This window comes from Coregonus clupeaformis, chromosome 35, assembly GCF_020615455.1.
Source record: "Coregonus clupeaformis isolate EN_2021a chromosome 35, ASM2061545v1, whole genome shotgun sequence".
Lineage (NCBI taxonomy): Eukaryota > Metazoa > Chordata > Actinopteri > Salmoniformes > Salmonidae > Coregonus > Coregonus clupeaformis.
This window is the reverse complement of record NC_059226.1, coordinates 6,600,131-6,619,778: the sequence shown is the minus strand read 5'-3', so window position 1 is coordinate 6,619,778 and position 19,648 is coordinate 6,600,131. Positions and strand designations below refer to the sequence as shown.

The following is a 19,648-nucleotide window of genomic DNA, read 5'->3' as shown; positions in this document are numbered from 1 at the left end:
CTCAAGACTGCCTGCCCCCATTCGGTTCCCAGTCAGGTGATTGAGGCTAAACCCCCAGATTTGTCCCTGGTTCCCGAGACATATCACGATTTGGGGGAAGTTTTCAGTAAGCAGAAGGCTCTGTCACTCCCTCCCCACCGACCATATGATTGTGCCATCAACCTGGTCCCTGGAGCTGTCTACCCCAAGGGAAGGTTATACAGTATCTCCCGACCTGAACGTGAGGCGTTGGAGACCTACATCAAGGAGTCCCTAGCTGCTGGTCTCGTTCGTCCCTCGTCATCACCCCTGGGGGCAGGATTCTTCTTTGTGGGTAAGAAGGATGGCTCTCTTCGACCGTGTATTGATTATCGGGGGTTGAATGACATCACGGTCAAGAACAAGTATCCCCTGCCCTTGATGAGTTCTGCCTTCGACTCCTTACAGGGTGCTACGGTGTTCACCAAGCTAGACCTACGCAATGCGTATCACCTGGTCCGGATCAGAGAGGGGGACGAGTGGTTGACGGGTTTCAATACACCGATGGGTCACTCGAGTATCAGGTGATGCCGTTTGGACTGACCAATGCTCCAGCGGTATTCCAGAGTATGGTGAACGACGTCCTGAGAGATATGATCGGTCTCTTTGTGTTTGTTTACCTGGATGACATTCTGATCTTCTCGAAGGAACCTTCCGACCACGTCCAGCATGTCCGGCAGGTTCTGCAGCGATTGTTGGAGAATCGCCTGTTCGTGAAGGCCGAGAAGTGCGAGTTTCACGCCCACACGACATCCTTTCTCGGGTACATCATCTCCAGGGGAGAGATTAGGATGGACCAGGAGAAGGTTAGAGCGGTTCTGGAATGGGCCCAGCCCGGTACGAGATTGCAGCTCCAGAGATTTTTGGGGTTTGCGAATTTCTACCGCAGATTCATCCGGGATTACAGCCGTGTGGCCGCTCCGTTAACTGCCTTGACTTCCAGTATCAGGACCTTCAAGTGGAATCCGGAGGCGGATCGAGCGTTTCTGGATTTGAAGAGGCGATTCACCAACGCACCGATTCTCTCTCAACCGGACACGGGCCGTCAGTTCGTCGTTGAAGTGGACGCGTCTGATGTGGGAGTTGGCGCCATCCTGTCGCAGCGATGCTCCACGGACAGTAAACTCCATCCCTGCGCCTACTACTCTCGTCGCCTTTCGCCTGCGGAGAGGAATTACGATGTGGGTAACCGGGAGCTTCTCGCGGTGAAACTTGCCTTGGAGGAGTGGCGCCACTGGTTGGAGGGGGCGGAGCAACCGTTTATTGTCTGGACTGACCACAAGAATCTTGCTTACGTGCAATCGGCTAAACGTCTCAACTCCCCGTCAGGCCAGGTGGGCGTTGTTTTTCGGACGATTCAAGTTTGCCCTGACGTTCCGACCTGGATCTAAGAACGGCAAGGCGGACGCCTTGTCCCGGATGTTCTCCAAGACGGAGGAGAGTGGGTCCAAGACCGAGACAATCCTCCCCGGAACTGCGTCGTGGGAGCAGTTATGTGGAAGATTGAGGAGGAGGTGCTGGCGGCCCTTCGGACTCAGCCCGGTCCCGGTAACGGTCCACCCGGTCGGTTGTTTGTGCCTGAGTCGGTTCGTCCTGCTGTCCTCAAATGGTCCCACGCCAGCAAGATGGCTTGTCACCCTGGCGTGGCTCGGACAATGGCGTTTCTTCGCAGGCGTTTTTGGTGGCCTGCCATGGCCGAGGATACTCGGGGTTTTGTTGCTGCCTGTCCAGTGTGTGCGCAGAATAAGAGTACCAATCGGCCCAGCTCTGGACTACTTCACCCCCTTCCTATTCCCCGGCGACCATGGTCGCATCTGGCCCTGGACTTCGTCACTGGGTTGCCCGCTTCTGAGGGGAACACGGTCGTTCTGACGATCGTGGACAGATTCAGCAAGTTCGCCCACTTTGTGCCTATTGCCAAGCTTCCCTCTGCCTCGGAGACGTCCGAGATCCTGGTTAGGGAGGTTTTCAGGGTCCACGGTTTGCCCAGTGATATCGTTTCCGACCGTGGCCCTCAGTTTACCTCTGCTGTCTGGAAGTCCTTCTGTTTGGCCATTGGAGCTACAGTCAGTCTCACATCTGGTTTTCACCCCCAATCCAATGGTCAGGCGGAGAGAGCCAACCAGAAGATGGAATCCACGCTACGCTGTCTGGTCTCTTCCAACCCCACCTCCTGGGTCTCTCAGTTGCCTTGGGTTGAGTATGCCCACAATACTCTTCCTACATCTGCCACTGGGATGTCTCCCTTCCAGTGCCTGTATGGCTACCAACCTCCCCTGTTTCCTTCTCAGGAGAAGGAGCTCTCAGTGCCTTCTGTTCAGGCCCATATTCGTCGTTGCCACCGGACCTGGCATCGGGCCAGAAAGGCACTCCTTAGAGTTTCGGACCGGTATCAGCTCCAGGCGAATCGTCGCCGGATCCCCGCTCCCACCTATACCATCGGAGATAGGGGTTTGGTTGGCCACACGGGATCTTCCGTTACGGACTGAGTCTAGGAAGTTGTTACCGAAGTTCATTGGTCCGTTTGTGGTGGAGAAGGTGATCAATCCAGTGGCAGTTCGACTCAAACTACCGAGGACGCTCAGAGTCCATCCCACCTTTCATGTCTCCTGCCTCAAGCCTGTCTTCCTCAGTCCTCTGTTGCCTCCTCCGCCTCCTCCTCCTCCTCCTCGGATGATCGGAGGTGGTCCTGCCTACACGGTGCGTCGCATCATGGATTCCAGACGGCGGGGCCGGGGTTTCCAGTATCTCGTGGACTGGGAGGGGTATGGCCCTGAGGAGAGGAGTTGGATTCCGCGGCGACAGGTCCTAGATGCGGACCTCATCAGTGACTTCTACCGCCTCCATCCTGGCGCTCCGGGAGTCCGCCCGGTGGCGTTCGTCGGAGGGGGTACTGTAACGATCCCGGCTGTCTGAGTCGGGTCCTGTCTGGTGACTAGTTTTTCCTGTTCGTAATCTCCAGTTTCCCGAGGGTTCGGGAACGCTCCGGGAGCGCTCTTGTTTTCCGCACCTGCATCCCATCAGCAATCTGCACACCTGGTCCTGATCATCACCCTTCTTAGGGTCTGGCCGAACATCCAGTTCCTGCCGGATCGTTAGCCATGAACAGTATGTTTGTCAGCGTATCAGCCTTGAGTTCTAGCGTTAGTTTTTGTTGTTTTGCACCTTGTTGATTTGCTGTGTACTCACCTCCGTTTTGTTCTGTCTGCAGTCTCTCACCCGGAACCTTCACCCAACCTCTGCCTGATGGTCGGCGGCTGCCGAGCCATGTCTGGACCTACCACTGCACCCTCAACAACCCATCCACGCCACCCGCTCTGTCCCTGGATTATTCAGCCTCACTCGGGAGTCAATTAATAAACACTCACCTTTTTCTCTAAGTACCTTGTCCTGGTCTGCTTCTGGGTTCTGGCGTAGTAAACCGTGACAGAATGAGAGACTGATGAAGTGTGTACAGCCTGCGCAATAAAACAAAGCAGAGCTCATGCCTTTCAAGCAACTTTTTTCAAATCATCATTAGAGTCGCATCATGCAGCCTTACAATGTATTAAAAATCAAAACATATAGCCCAATGTTTGTAGAACAACTAAAGTTACATTACAAACTCTAAATTAAGCATATAGGAGTACCTATTTCTTTGTTAACCGCTCAACACAGAATAGCCACATGTGCGCACTCCCTCAAATCGTTTGGAGAAAATATCCTTTCTATTTTATTCAGCTTTGTTCAATTGTATTCTTCGTATCATAAAATAATATAAAATAATGCCACAGAATTCTAAGCAAATCTTGTCTGCTAAATTAACTAGTGTAGCCCACAGCCATTTGGCATAGCCAGATCAGGACCTAACATAAAGACAACAGAGTATGCTATTCTGTTCTTCAGAAATAGACTACATTTTCTTCATATCATGTTTATTTAGACATGTCTAAAATAAATAATGGATTTATTGTGACTTTGTAGTCTATATTACATGGATTATTTAGACTTTTTTAAATGTAGATGTTCCAAAGGTCTGCATCAGTGGCTTGTAGGCTATGTGTGGAACCCAGGAGATGCTACATGTGTTTATGTTAATTAACGGTAAATTACCGTGAGCCAACAGTTATTTGCTTGAAAATCACAGGCTGACGAAATAACCATCTTCTCTAAGATGGAAAGGCTTTCCCAAAAACCTTCTCAATTAAATGTAACTAGCTACAAAGTAGCCTATGCATACCTAGCAGAATGATATTATGATTAATTGCGTCAATCCAGTGGCCATTTGTTTAGCAAACTCCATCTCATGTGCTACAGAAACACACTAGCCAAACAACTGTGCTAGGTGCCTGCGCACTTGAATTAAAGGGTAACTACACCCAAACTACACTTTTCCCTGACCTAAAAAGTGGTCTTCTGATGTAGTTTAAACTTTTTTGGGGACCCGACCAAATCCACATAGAAATGTGAGTTATAGATCTGTCATTCTCATTGAAAGCAAGTCTAAGAAGATGTATATCTGTTTTATGTGCTCTATTTCTATGCTTCCCGTTCTTAAGTTTAGTTTTTGTGCTTTTACTTTTGGTTTTGTACACCATCTTCAAACAGCTGAAAATACAACATTTTTGGTTATGGAAAATATATTTCACAGTGGTTTAGATGGTACAATGATTCTCTATACTATACTTGCTTGTTTTGTCACATAAACTGAAATTAGGCGAACTATTAGAATCTTAGCAACCAGGAAATGGCAGAGCGATTTCTGCATACTGTTATGGACTTAGAACATCCAATTTTGCTGTTTTCTATTTAAAAACTGTGATTTTGAGGGCAATCCCCCCCAGAAAAATGACAAATCTGAAACCTATGAATTTCTGACTCTGTTGACAGCCTCATTTATCTGTTTCAATAGTAGGCCTACTATTAGCCTACTTGCACAGTACAGCTTGTGTTGGCCTGACTGTGAAAGACCAATATGCGATATGGGAAATATTATTTTATGTCATTCAGAGTGTATGTCACTGTTTCTCATAGAATTATTCACAAAGGGCGCCTTTCCTTTGCCAGGCGGGCCGTTTGTTTATTTTTGGTTGCAAAATTAGAGCATACCCACATCTCCAGGCACCACTACACCACTGGGGGGCACCCTTTCTGGATGTTGTTTTAGCAGCCCCCTCCCTGATTCCACCAAAGATGGTGGATAAATGAAGATGTCCCACTCAGGCTGCTTACCATTGAAAAAAATGGTCAGTTCCGGTCTGCTTAATGGGGTGTCTCTCCCATAGGCACCAATGCCTTAGCAGCTGGGTCTGGTCTGCTTAGTTCATTGACTGTATATGAAAAAATGAGGGAGTGGAATCTCACTCCCTCTTCCGTCTCTAGCCCTACTATGACTTGACAGATACAAACCTTACTAGTCCAAAACACAAGATCCGTTCTTCTTAAAACAGGAAAATCGCCTGTGTTGCCTTTCCACAAAAGCAATTTCCTTAGCATTGAAAAGCATTCTGGTCTGTACATTACTGCTGGAAAGCATGTTTTGTTTCACAACAGAGAGAATGTTGCATTGTCGAGGTCCAATGATGAATAATTTCCAGAGGCCTTGATTTGGCAGTAACACGTTATGGTGAAAGAGACGGAGCTGTTGCGTATGGTACAGGGCACTTATGATGTGTGAAACTATAATACAGTGTGAAACTTGGAACGTCAAAAGCCTGTAGCACACAATGAGCTTGGAGAGCTGCAGTTTGAAAAATGATGGGTGCATTTATTTCCATAGGTCAGTGACAAAGTTTGGCCACAGCCTGAGACACAAAGCCACAGTGCTACAGAGATTGGTTGGCCACAACTTCCTGTATTCCCCTCTGGTATGTGCATTACACACACACATACACGGCAACTGCATTGTTTGTCTCAGTTCTGTCCGTAGGCGGTTATGATAATCTGTTTTGTTTGTGTCCTGATATCCTGATGTGGTTGACTCAATGAACTGATGACACAGTTTCATTGTGAAATCTTGTACAATGTATGAAGTAATTTATTTATTTTTGCACATTTAGGACTAAAGAAGTGGCTATGGACCAACACCGTTTTTGGGTTATGTTTTTTTGTTAAAAAATATATTTTTATTATTTCTAACAATAACAACCATGCAAAGTTAACAGGTTGGTCTACCAAGAACATTTCTGATTGGTTAGGTATAATGAATGATTTAAAAAAATGTCCCTCCAAAAATGTTCCCTTATGTTCTGTGAACATTTCTTACTAGCTGTGTACTAAATACATTATAAATACTACTAGATACTAGAGGACCCAACTCACTGGCCTCAGAAAAAAAACTGTTTAAGACTGTCCACTAAGGTTGGGCGGTATACCGTATATATACAGTATCACAGGGTATTTCCCAATACTGTCAATACTGTTTTTTTGTTGTTGAATATTTGTACTTTTTAAATAAATACCTGCAGGCACTAGGTAATAGATAAAGCAGATCGCGTTCATCATTCCGCCTGTTAGATAACTATGAAGCTTACCAGTACTGGTTTCCCAAAACAGCTGTTTGAGCCAGTCATGTGTGTTTGTTTACAAAGAAGCACAACGAGTAGTGAGGTGATCAAGTAACACTTGTATGAAATTCACTACTAATGTTTGCCATCTGTATATCATATAACTATTAAGTTAACTATCTAAAATGTGCCAAATAAATTCTCTCCAGCTGGGTTTTTCTCACTTGCTAACGTTAGCTAAGTGGCTAACATTAGCTTGCAAGATCAAGCTTCTTAGTAGCATCAGAGACAATCCCCTCCTGGATCAAGATCCCTGCTGTCTAATATTTGTTTTGTGCGTGCTGCAAACTGTGTTTTGAGATACTTGCATAACTTTATGAGCTGGGTTGTCTATTTTAGTAGTAAATGTTTGCATGCGCTCGTTAACATTTACCTAGAATCCGTTATGGGGATGCCTTAGTACTTGTTAGCATTTTGTTAGCATTCTGGTAAGTGCTGTTTTTTGGCCTTTATTTTTCAGTAAAAAAATTAATAGCGCCCATTGTGTGTACTACCAGTAATACCGTATATCCCGGGATGGCACAGGCACGGTATGAAGGAATGGAAATCTGAATACCGCCCAACCCTACTGTCCACTGGTGCCATAACGTGTCTTGAAGCTGAGAATAGTGTGACTAGTGTGACACTATCAAAATAACATGACACAGCTTTTTAGTCGGTTGTGTTTGCTCATTTCAGCAAAATTATTACCAAATCGTCTTGTGCTATTGTGACAGATAGGCAGAGTGCTCCAAAAAAAAGTTAATAACAGTCAGTAGTTTGAAATCTTCTTTATAGCAATCCATAAAATATGATGTATCACCTTCAGGTGCAAACCAGAAGAAGCGCTGAGAAGCGTTGATAACTGGAATGAACCCTGTCAAAGTTAACAAGGGGGAGGTTGACGACAAAGCAGCCTGATTTAGAAATGTTTTAACAATGTTTTAACATTTCTAAAGCAGTTTCACACAAAGCCAGCCAAAGCACAGAGAATGACTTTATAAACAGCGGTCACACTCCTCTCTCCCTGGGACCTCAACTCAACCGCAGTACCAGTGCCACAATATCACAGGTCACAAAGGAGCAAGCTCCCTCTCCAAACATTTGGATTCTACTCCCAAAGTGCAACTGTTTACATCCAATGCCAGCAAGACAGCTGATTATGTAATTATTGCTTCCCTACCTTTGTTTTATTGTTCGCACTGTGTTTAGGCTCTGGCTGTAAACATCTTTGTGCTGACACTGGCAGACGCACTAGAGAGTGAAAAGCTTAGATGCCGTGTTTAATTAGGTTTCCAGGTGAATTTGACTCCCTAGCCAGTTTGTTCAGTATGTTGGTGACCCACCAACTGGTGCTTTCCTCTTCTGTCCATTGTTTTATAGGTGTTGCTACAGTAACTACACAAAGCTAGTTACTTGATAGACTAGGATAGCCATATCAAAGTATTAACTATTTACTACTACAGTAGTTACAACTATTTACAATCAATTTAGATTTTGACGTGAACATAGGCATTAATGCAACAATAGCATGATAAAGTCGTCAGAGAATTTAAACCTCCAACAATTTTCAGTTTCTTCAGCACAGGATTACATTTTTCAGTTCAAAGCATCATTTTCTTAGATGGTTCTTTGACAAATACCACAGACAGCTTTGAAAATATTTGTATGAAAATGTGCAAATCTCAGAAAGCATCAAAATACTGCATGACTTCCCTAAAACAAAATAGAGAACAATAAAAAAATGTTTGATTTTCTTTGGTAAAAATATCACAGCAAAAATGTCTAAACATTACAATTGGTGTCCCTCCATATAATAATGGATAAAAATGTAAAGTCTGCTTCATTTGTTTAAATGGCAAGCCAGCTCAAATCACTTTACCATCCGAAAGAATGAAATTGCAGATTTTGTCATTACCCCAAAGATTTTTTTTAACTGTGCAGACCAGCCGAATAGGAAAAAGGAAATTTGCAAGGAAATCTTGTCACACCACTATGGCAGAAGGGTGTTACCCCGGCCTGTTTGGTAAGTATTTCTGTACAGTGCCACGCAAACTGAAGACAATGCCGAAGCATTACAGAAAATGACCAATAAAAATCCCAGAAGTTTGCAAAAAAGTTCTAAAATGGATTTACCTTGATGGTGCTGGCCATATTTGTTCAGGACCTTTCAATCCTGGTAAAACACACTGGTATAAATTCGAATATAATTTTTTCTGGACAGCAAGCTAGTTGAGGTACCACTAAGCGTTGTTTGGAGCGGATGAGATTGTGCTAACGTTGGGAAGTGAAGTCAGCCAATAGCAGGAAGAGGTTTCTATTGGTTCTGGCCACCGCAACTCGAAGAAACAGGATATTTGGGAGTGAGGAGATAAGAAGGGTTAAAAACAAAGTTGTTATTCTTGATGATGTGTGTTAGAAGTTTTATTTTTCAGTAAGGAGGGTTAAGGTTGTAGGGGGGGAACTAGCTAAGAAGGCTGATCTGAGAGTAGGGTCTCTACTGACGCAGGTAGTGTGTGTGTGTGTCTGTGTGTCTCACGCAGACATAAACCCATGACAGGATGCAGATGTCTGATCATACGGTCCATACTTGACACGCTTGCCTGCCATGAGCCTCTCTAGAGAGCTAGCAGTTGAGGATGGCTACAGTGAGAACGGCACTAACCTTGGCACAGAGCACTCAACACTTTCGAGAAGCTCATTTCACCACTTTTGAACAAGGGACATTTCAACATTACTACACATTTCTTTTTTTTAAATCAGGTTTATGTATACTCTACTTAAGGTTTATGTATACTCTACTTACATAAACTCACTTGGGTAACATGTCAGGTCACATTTATGCCTCAATTTAGTAGACTACCTGCATAATAAACAGAACAACTGAACATCCTCACAATGAATTCAAATAGAATCAAATCAAATTGTATTTGTCACATGCTTCGTAAACAACAGGTGTAGACTAACAGTGAAATGCTTACTTACGGACCCTTCCCAACAATGCAGAGAGAAAGAAAATAGAGAAATAATAGAAAAGTAAAACACGTAATAATAGAAGTAATAATACATACTCAATGAGTAACGATAACTTGGCTAGATACATGGGGTACCAGTACCGAGTCGATGTGCAGGGGTACGAGGTAATTGAGGTAGATATGTACATATAACTAAGACTAAATGACAGATAATAAACAGTAGCAGCAGCTTATGTGATGAGTAAAAAAAAGTTTGCAATTAAAGGCCCAGTGCAGTCAAAGACATGATTACCTTGTGTTTTATATATATTTCCACACTATGAGGTTGGAATAATACTGTGAAATTATAATGCCCTTTCAGTGTAAGTTTGAAAATACCTGTTTTGATGGGATGGAGTTTTGGCCTGCCTGGGGACATCGCCAGGCGGTAAATTAGTTAATAGACCAATACGAAAGAGAGTTCCAAATCTTTCTGCCAATAACAGCTAGTTTCCAGTTTTCCCCTCCCCACTCAGACCACTCCCAGAAAGTCCTAGCAAAATTCTTGCTTTTTTTAAAACCATTTTAATTGAAAACAGTCACAGTAAGGTACTTAATTGTTACCCAGAAAGGATTTGATATTGAGATAAAAACGGCTGCATTGGACCTTTAATGGTAATTGAATAGAGAAAGGGATGTGAGCGGCTCAGCCCTCCTTTTTTCAGGGGGGTCTGGTTGGGTCTGAAGACTAGAGGTGTGAAAGCAGCAAAGCTGAGCAGCCCTGATAAGGAGGTGAATGAGTAAAGGGGAGGAAATCAGAGCGCAGCCTGACATCCTGCTGCCGACCTCTGTCAAAACACTCGTGACTGACCACCCCTGGTCCTGGACGCTGACTACACACACACACACACACACACACACACACACACACACACACACACACACACACACCACACACACACACACACACACACACACACAAACAGGTAGGGGCAGACACACCTGCACTGTGACCTCTGACCTGTGACCACTCAGGTGTGCGGTAGGACAATGGTTCAGACCTGAAAGCCCTACCTTCAGTAGGACTCCATTGTACTGACCGCTGTGATTCTGTGGTCTGAGACAGCACGACGGGGGTTCACATTGCATTTGTAAACCGACTGTGGCTTTGCATCATATCAGTTACAAAGAGAGGAAGTGGCTGTGACAAGAAGTGTTTTCTCTATTTTGAAAGGAATTTAGTAATTTAACACCTGATATGTGACCACTATCTGCTATCGAATACAAGTCTGTTGTTTTTGCAACATTCAACAAATTGAGTTTGGGAGGGGGCAGAATATAGTACCTGTATTATTTTGTACCAAAACCAACAAACACATGATAGCACTTTTAACTTGTGATTTCAAGTATTATTGATGGGTGTGGATTTTGTAAGACTTTGAAATGTTGCAAATATTTCACACTGTCTTTCAACAGATGATCACAAGATAACATTACATCAAAGAAAAGCAGGAAGAGAAAAATCCATCAAAAGATCTGAAAATTAGCTAGTTATCAAAACGTTTCTGCTTCTCTCTCGCTCTCTCTCTCTCTCTCCCTCCATCTCTCCTGTTGTCTGACTGGTTTTATGGCCTTCTGCAGGAAGTCTGTAGGATATGACCCCTGTTCCCCTCTCTCACCAAATCTTGGCCGCCCAACACTGCCGATACACAAACACACACACAAAAACGTTTGATTTCACCTAATTTTAACATTCTGTCATAAAGAGCACATGTTCAACTTCATAAAAAACATTTTCCCATCTCAAATACTATTGTTAGTGCCTATTAAGTGCCCAAATGTATCTTATATCAGCCATAAATGTTGTGCAACAGGGAGTGGCAATTGAATGCAAGCTTCACAATTTTTGTAATTATTGTTCAAACATTTCTAGCCTGTCTATCTATGGGTAACAGGGCTGACGTGTTTTGCTCATCCCACTCAGTTTTCCACCACAAAACACCAGGAAATTGTACTCTTTTCATCCTACCTCCATTACCCCCCACCCACTACCACCATACCCCCTCACTCCCCTTCACCATATGCTCCCTCTCATAGGAATGTCCTGTGTACCGCGTTTAACCAACATTTTGGGGAGGGGTTTCGCTTATTAAACAACTATTGACCGACGTCGGTTCAATTACTTAATTAAGTTTATTTGTGATCAACGCACCGTTTCTCTAGAGAGAAATCAAATAATTCACGAGATAAATTCATGCCGCGTTCACATGCTAGTCGGAACTCTGAAATTTCTGTCTCGCTAACTGGTTGAACACGTGTATAATTACAACCAGTTAGTGAAATTTCCGACTAGCACGTGAATGCAGCAAAAGTCAAGAACTATGTGGGATGCTGGGCTAAAGGGAGTTGTAGTTTTCATTAGGCAAATATTAAACCTAGTGCAGTGCAGAAACGTGGTAATTAACTACAATGACCATAATCCATTGCACCTGTTCTTCCCATGTGGGGTCGCCTGATTTGAAAATGGGGTTATGGGAGAATTTCCAAAATCATTCCTACAGTGAATGGCTAGGCCCGCTACGCTATGAAACCACACACTATTACAGAGACTTTGATGTTACCGGCTGCAATTTATATGGTGAAAACAATGTGTGGAGAGGCAAAGGCAAAGAAACTCACATCAATATCTTTGTCAGATAACATTTTTAAACAAATCATTTATGATATTGCTAGCAATCAAGAGGAAACTCTGACTGAACAACTCAAAAACACCCCAGCTTATGATCTCCAAATGGATGTTAGCTGTGAGGGCAGAGATTTTGACTTTTGTTCGTTATACATGTCGGAGGATGCTATTCACAAGCACATATTGTTCTGTCTCACGATTCCCGAGCATGAAACGGCACAGGGGATGTTCAGTGTGCTGCGTGGCTATATTGTTGAAAAACTGATTCCATGGGATCGAATTGTGGGCTTTTACACAGATGGGGCTCCATCTATGGTGGGACGGCGGGCAGGCCTCTGCATCTATTTATGAATGTGTCTCCCTCTGCCATATGGATGCATTGTATAATACACCGAGAGCAACTGGCGGCAAAAGAGCTGAGCACAGAAATCGGAGATATACTGCAGCAGGTAACTTCGATTGTAAACTACATCAAACCACATCCACTGCACGCACTCCTGTTCGCAAAACTATGTGGAGAGATGGGATCAGAGCATGACAATGTTCTATTTCACACCGAGGCTTGGTGGTAATCGAGGGGGAGTGTTGGAAATACTTTTCGCATTGAGAGAGGAACTGTTGTCATTTACAATGTATGTAAAAAACAATGTCTGTGTAATGAAAAGAAAATGTGACTCCTTGCCTATGTAACAGACATATTTGGGAAACTGAACAAACTGAACGCAAGCATGCAGGGGAAATTCTACAGGTGAGTGACAGAATCAGGGGATTCTTCCAAAAGCGAACCATGCCCCCTGTCCCTTGGCTGTGCATGTTTCTAACAGAAAACAGCATCAGTAAGTGTCCCACACAAGTGATGACTGCTCACCTCCAACGCTTCGAAGACCACTTTGGGACCTACTCCCCAATCCGTTTGACTGTGATCCTGGCTCAGTTGACATGCCGGTAAGTGAAATCGAACAGCTGATCGAGCTGTCATGTGATCTAATACATTCACAGGTCACTGTGGAGAGGTTTTGGTTCCTGACTCAAAGTGAATACCCTGCTGTCTCCCTCTGAGCATTAATGCCGCGTTCAAAACAACTGAGAACAGGGAAATCTCCGACTTCCAACTTCAGTGTGTTCAAGACAACTGGGAACTATTAGCCACTGTTAGCGGTCTTCACCACTGTCTGTGGCCTGCACTACCTACCAGCCAGCTCTAGCCTGGACAATTATCGGCCAGTCTGCACAGCGTGCTATCGACCCAGATCATTTCTGATTTTCTGCCGGAATCACTGAATCACTGGACCTTAACACCGGATCATCACAACTAGCTAGCTGCAACCGAATGGATGTTGTTGTTGGCTAATCACCACTAATCACCACTTGTCCCGAAGCTAGCACCAGTTAGCCTTGAGCTAGCCTCGAGCCAGGCCCATCTCCCAGCTATCCACCTCTCTGTCAACCGGACAGGACCTCCTAGTGTTGACACGGAGCACCGCCTATCCATCATGACTGGTCTGCCGACGTAATCGTCTGATGTGGTTTCAACAGGCTTCCCGTTGCGACGACCACGAAGATCCATCTGCTAGCACCGGCCTGCCCCCCATCTATCCTCAGAGTTCGTACTGCTTGGTGACCTAAACTGGGATATGCTTAACACCCCGGCCATCCTACAATCTAAACTAGATGCCCTCAATCTCACACAAATTATCAAGGAACCTACCAGGTACAACCCTAAACCCGTAAACATGGGCACCCTCATAGATATCATCCTGACTAATTTACCCTCTAAATACACCTCCGCTGTCTTCAACCAGGATCTCAGTGATCACTGCCTCATTGCCTGCGTCCGTAATGGGTCCGCGGTCAAATGACCACCCCTCATCACTGTCAAATGCTCCCTCAAACACTTCAGCGAGCAGGCCTTTCTAATTGACCTGGCCCGGGTATCCTGGATGGATATTGACCTCATTCCGTCAGTAGAGGATGCCTGGATGTTCTTCAAAAGTGCTTTCCTCTCCACCTTAAATAAGCATGCCCCATTCAAAAAATTCTGAACTAAGAACAGATATAGCCCCTGGTTCACCCCAGACTTGACTGCCCTTGAACAGCACAAAAACATCCTGTGGCGTACTGCATTAACATCAAACAGCCCCCGCGATATGCAACTTTTCAGGGAAGTCAGGAACCAATATACACAATCAGTTAGGAAAGCAAAGGCTAGCTTTTTCAAACAGAAATTTGCATCCTGTACCACTAACTCCAAAAAGTTTTGGGACACTGTAAAGTCCATGGAGAATAAAAGCACCTCCTCCCAGCTACCCACCGCACTGAGGCTAGGAAACACTGTCACCACCAATAAATCTACGATAATCAAGAATTTCAATAAGCATTTTGCTACGGCTGGCCATGCTTTCCACCTGGCTACCCCTACCCCGGCCACCAGCTCTGCACCCTCCGCTGCAACTTGCCCATGCCCCCCCTGCTTCTCCTTCACCCAAATTCAGATAGCTGATGTCCTGAAAGAGCTGCTAAATCTGGACCCCTACAAATCAGCTGGGCTAGACAATCTGGACCCTTTATTTCAAAAATTAGCCGCCGAAATTGTCGCAACCCCTATTACTAGCCTGTTCCAACCTCTCTTTCGTATCGTCTGAGATCCCAAGAGATTGGAAAGCTGCCGCGGTCATCCCCCTCTTCAAAGGGGGTGACACTCTAGATCCAAACTGTTACAGAGCTATATCCATCCTGCCCTGCCTTTCGAAAGTATTTGAAAGCCAAGTTAACAAACAGATCACCGACCATTTCGAATCCCACCATACCTTCTCCGCTATGCAATCTGGTTTCCGAGCTGGTCATGGGTGCAAGGTCCTAAACGATATAATAACCGTGATCGATAAAAGACAGTACTGTGCAGCCGTCTTCATCGACCTGGCCAAGGCTTTTGACTCTGTCAATCACCGCATTCTTATTGGCAGACTAAATAGCCTTGGTTTCTCAACTGACTGCCTTGCCTGGTTCACCAACTACTTTTCAGATAGAGTTCAATGTGTCAAATCGGAGGGCCTGTTGTCTGGACCTCTGGCAGTCTCTATGGGGGTGCCACAGGGTTACATTTTCGGGCCGACTCTATTCTCTGTGTATATCAATGATGTCGCTCTTGCTGCTGGTGACTCTCAGATCCACCTCTACGCAGCTTCAGTGCCATACAACACTCCTTCCGTGGCCTCCAACTGCTCTTAAACGCTAGTAAAACTAAATGCATGCTCTTCAATCGAACGCTGCTTGCACCCGCCCGCCCGACTAGAATCACTACTCTCAGCGGGTCTGACTTAGAATATGTGGACAACTACAAATACCTAGGTGTCTGGTTAGACCGTAAACTCTCTTTCCAGACTTCCAGACTCACTCAATCGGCTTCCTGTTTCGCAACAAAGCCTCCTTCACTCATGCTGCTAAACATGCCCTCGTAAAACTGACTATCCTACCGATCCTTGACTTCGGCGATGTCATTTACAAAATAGCCTCCAACACTCTACTCAGCAAATTGGATGTAGTCTATCACAGTGCCATCCGTTTTGTCACCAAAGCCCCATATACTACCCACCATTGTGACCTGTACACTCTCGTTGGCTGGCCCTCACTACTTATTCATCGCCAAACCCACTGGCTCCAGGTCATCTATAAATCACTTCTAGGCAAATCCCCGCCTTATCTTAGCTCATTGGTCACCATAGCAACACCCACTCGTAGTATGCGCTCCAGCATGTATATCTCACTGGTCATCCCCAAAGCCAACACCTCCTTTGGCCGCCATTCCTTCCAGTTCTCTGCTGCAAATGACTGGAACGAACTACAAAACTCTCTGAAGCTGGAGACACTTATCTCCCTCATTAACTTTAAGCATCAGTTGTCAGAGCAGCTTACCGATCACTGTACCTGTACACAGCCCATCTGTAATTAGCTCACCCAACTACCTCATCCCCATATTGTTATTTACATTGTTATTTATTTTGCTCATTTGCATCCCAGTATCTCTATTTGCACATCATCTTCTGCACATCTATCACTCCAGTGTTAATACTAAATTGTAATTATTTTGCACTATGGCCTATTTCTTGCCTTACCTCCATAACTTACTACATTCGCACACACTGTATATAGATTTTATATTTTCTATTGCATTATTGACTGTATGTTTTTGTTTATTCCATATGTAACTCTGTGTTGTTGTTGTTTTTATCGCACTGCTTTGCTTTATCTTGGCCAGGTTGCAGTTGTAAATGAGAACTTGTTGTCAACTGGCTTACCTGGTTAAATAAAGGTGAAATAAAATAAAATAAAATACCCTGAAGGTAGGGAGAGGGAGTTCCTCTTGCTGTTCAGTAGGTAAGCACCATGGTCTTGTAGTGGATGCAAACTTCGACTGGAAGCCAGTGGAGTGTGCGGAGGAGCAGGGTGACATGAGAGAACTTGGGAAGGTTGAAATCCAGGCGGGCTGCTGCGTTCTGGATAAGTTGCAGGGGTGTAATTGCATATGCGGGGAGCCCAGCCAACAGCGAGTTGCAGTAGTCCAGAAGGGAGAGGACAAGTGCCTGGATTAGGACCTGCGCTGCTTCCTGTGTGAGGTAGGGTCGTACTCTATGGATGAACCTGCAGGAGCGGGTCACTGCTTTGATGTTTGCAGAGAACGACAGGTCCAGGGTCACGCCAAGGTTCTTTGCACTCTGGGAGGGCGACACTGTGGAGTTGTCAACCGTGATGGAGAGGTCTTTGAGCGGGCAGGTCTTCCCTGGGAGAAAGAGCAGTTCCGTCTTGTCGAAGTTGAGCTTGAGGTGGTGGGCCGACATGCAGTACAGTATGGGGAGCACTGGGATAATGTTAGATGGTTGTCTGGCTGGTTGGCTGCTACTGCCTGAGAAGAGATGAGATGATGACTTTAAGGAATGAAAAATAATAAAGTCATCAAATAAAAACTAAGTAATATACACAAGTGAAATATTGTATTTAATATATAGTAATTTCCTTTTTTTCTATTGATGTCTACCCAATGTGGACCTGACAGAGAATGAAATGTTTGTAATGTTTTGGTAATTGAATGTTCACTATTTAATTGAATGTTCACTATTTCTGGCTTTGGAATGTCCATAAAAAAGGTCTAAAATAATTGTTTTGTCATTATTTCATAATTATTTCACGAAAACTGTGATAACTCTTTTATAACCGAACCAACCTCAAAAAGCACTAATCGCAAAGCACTAACGCACACATGCACGCACGCACACACACACACTTTCTCTTGGCCCATCTATAAATACAACAGCCCTGCTCCCCACAACACATCCTCCACTTCAGGGGCTCCAGAAGAGGAGGAAGCTCCACTATAGACTTGTGTGTGTAAAGAGCCAGAATGATGGTCTTGGACAAAATGCTTGGTGTCACAAGTGACTGTCTGGTTTGATGGGCTAGTGTGTTTGGAGCTGAACAATAGAGGAAGAGTGTGAGGGGCTCGGTCACATGCTGGGTATGTGTGGACTATGGAGCACTTGGGCACACGGCTAATGCTAATGGAAATCCTCTGTTAATCCCAGTACAAGGGCAGGGCATTGGCAGATAGCCTACTGCAGGTAAAAGTGGAAGCGTTCCTACGATGTGTCTCAATGGTACGTGTCTCTGAAAAATCCTCCATGTAAGTAGGTGAGGCAAAAGTGTTAACTGAGAGAAACATATTGACATAGCAGACCGAGTTAAGGCTCTAACAATCGATCTACCTTTCTCTCCTTCTCCCTCCATCAATTAATGACTCAGTCTGATGTCTACTTGACTTGTTCGTGTTCAGCTCCTAGTGGAGTAAAGGGCCTCAACAGATATTCTCCATCGAACACCCTCTGACGTAAACTATTGTAAACAGTCAAATGTTGCTCTCTACGTTCAACCTAATGACCAGGTATGTGTGCCTCCTGTGGCACAGGGCTCATAAACTCCATTAACAGTTGGCTGGCTCCTAGAGCGCCGCCATTACCGTCTGAGAGCAGAGGGTTGAACAGATCCCAGTCTGTGTGCTGGTGGTCTGCCTGTTGGTCTGCCTGTGGTAGCCCTGTGGGGAATCAGGGTGGTCACGAGAGAGAGAGCAGGAAACCAGCATCCCTCTGCCCTCCGACATACACTACATGCCCGGCTGCCACAGACTTTTATGGAGATACTTACAGCGTGAGTAGTAGTACACCCATTGTGAGGCTTTATAAGCATATTTATGACCTATTGTTAACGTTAGTAAGGATCCTATGTGGCGTAACGAATCGTGCATAAAATAGTTAAAGGTTAGATTACAGTTCATGGCGGGGATTATAATTTACAGAGTAAATGGTTATATCATGTTAGCCTGCCTTCTCTGCTTATCAGTCTTTTATTTTGATTTGGCATTTTACTAGAATGCTCATTTTTTTCTTTTTTACCCCCTAATTCACCATGTTTTCCTTCTTTGTGTAACTCTCCAATCATTTGTCTATCTCTCTTAAAAATGTGATTAGGTTTTTTGTAATGGTTTTGCTCTATAAACATTGAAAGGGGAAGGTGCCTACAAGTATCTCAGGGTTTCTTACCTCTCCTGCTCATGTTCTTTTTGTTTACCTTTTAAACCTTTAATCATATTTTTTTGTATTTTCTTGTGTGCAAATAAATAAATACAAATAAATAAATAAATTGGTTTCCTTATTTACTATGAGTATTACTTCAGCAGTCCCATTCAAAAATAAAGACTTAAATGTTTCTGCCCACAATCCAGATAGACAACATTTCAAAGAATGTGCATTGGATTTAACAGCAGCTCATCTCTCTCGAAAGCCACTGCGTGAAAGCTTTGAGCTCAATGTATGAAAAGCACTTTGTAAATAAAGCTATCAATATTACTCGCTATTAGGTATAAAACAAAACCGATGGGCATGTATCATTTCCATTTAAGAACAGCAGCATATACACAATAAAATATATTGACAAATGAATTCTAACTTTCAGTTTCCCTCAGCCCAGCTCTATCTCGGTTCCTAAGCGCTGTAAAACACTGTCTGAGCACGGTCATCCCACCAGCCCAGAAGAGTTCCTTTTGAAGCTGAAGTAGTGAAGGGGGACATTTAAGGATCACTTACACCTAAACACAGCCTGGCAGTATCCTGCAGCAGCACTTCACTGACGCTCATTTAGCATTCCACAGCCTCCTGTAGCATTGTAGGGAGGGAGGGAGAGAGAGAGAGAGAGAGAGAGAGAGAGAGAGAGAGAGAGAGAGAGAGAGAGAGAGAGAGAGAGAGAGAGAGAGAGAGAGAGAGAGAGAGAGAGAGAGAGAGAGAGAGAGAGAGAGAGAGAGAGAGAGGAAAACCCCATATTATTTGAATGAATCACCTTGGCCAGACAGTTATATTAAAAATAACATAAATGTTTTAGCCTTCGGTCATAATGGCTCTTCTGTTGCTTGACAAAACACTGGC

At 44.4% G+C, this 19,648-nt stretch overlaps 1 protein-coding gene across 5 annotated transcripts in view; it reads right to left on the bottom strand.

Annotated features, from left to right (window-relative positions):
- Window positions 1-19,648, bottom strand: part of LOC121550502 (transcriptional regulator Erg) — a 114,407-nt gene that overhangs the window by 33,986 nt on the left and 60,773 nt on the right. For 3 of the 5 annotated variants that reach the window (XM_041862778.1, XM_041862781.1, XM_041862783.1), the window contains exon 2: window positions 19,313-19,381. The exons of 1 other annotated variant lie outside the window; for it this stretch is intronic. In XM_041862778.1, coding sequence (XP_041718712.1) covers window positions 19,313-19,363 — 51 coding nt within the window. In that variant the 5' untranslated portion in view covers window positions 19,364-19,381. Of the gene's footprint in view, window positions 1-8,678; window positions 8,975-19,312; window positions 19,382-19,648 lie in introns of those variants that run through there. One more of the 5 variants, XM_041862780.1, reaches the window with a different exon arrangement.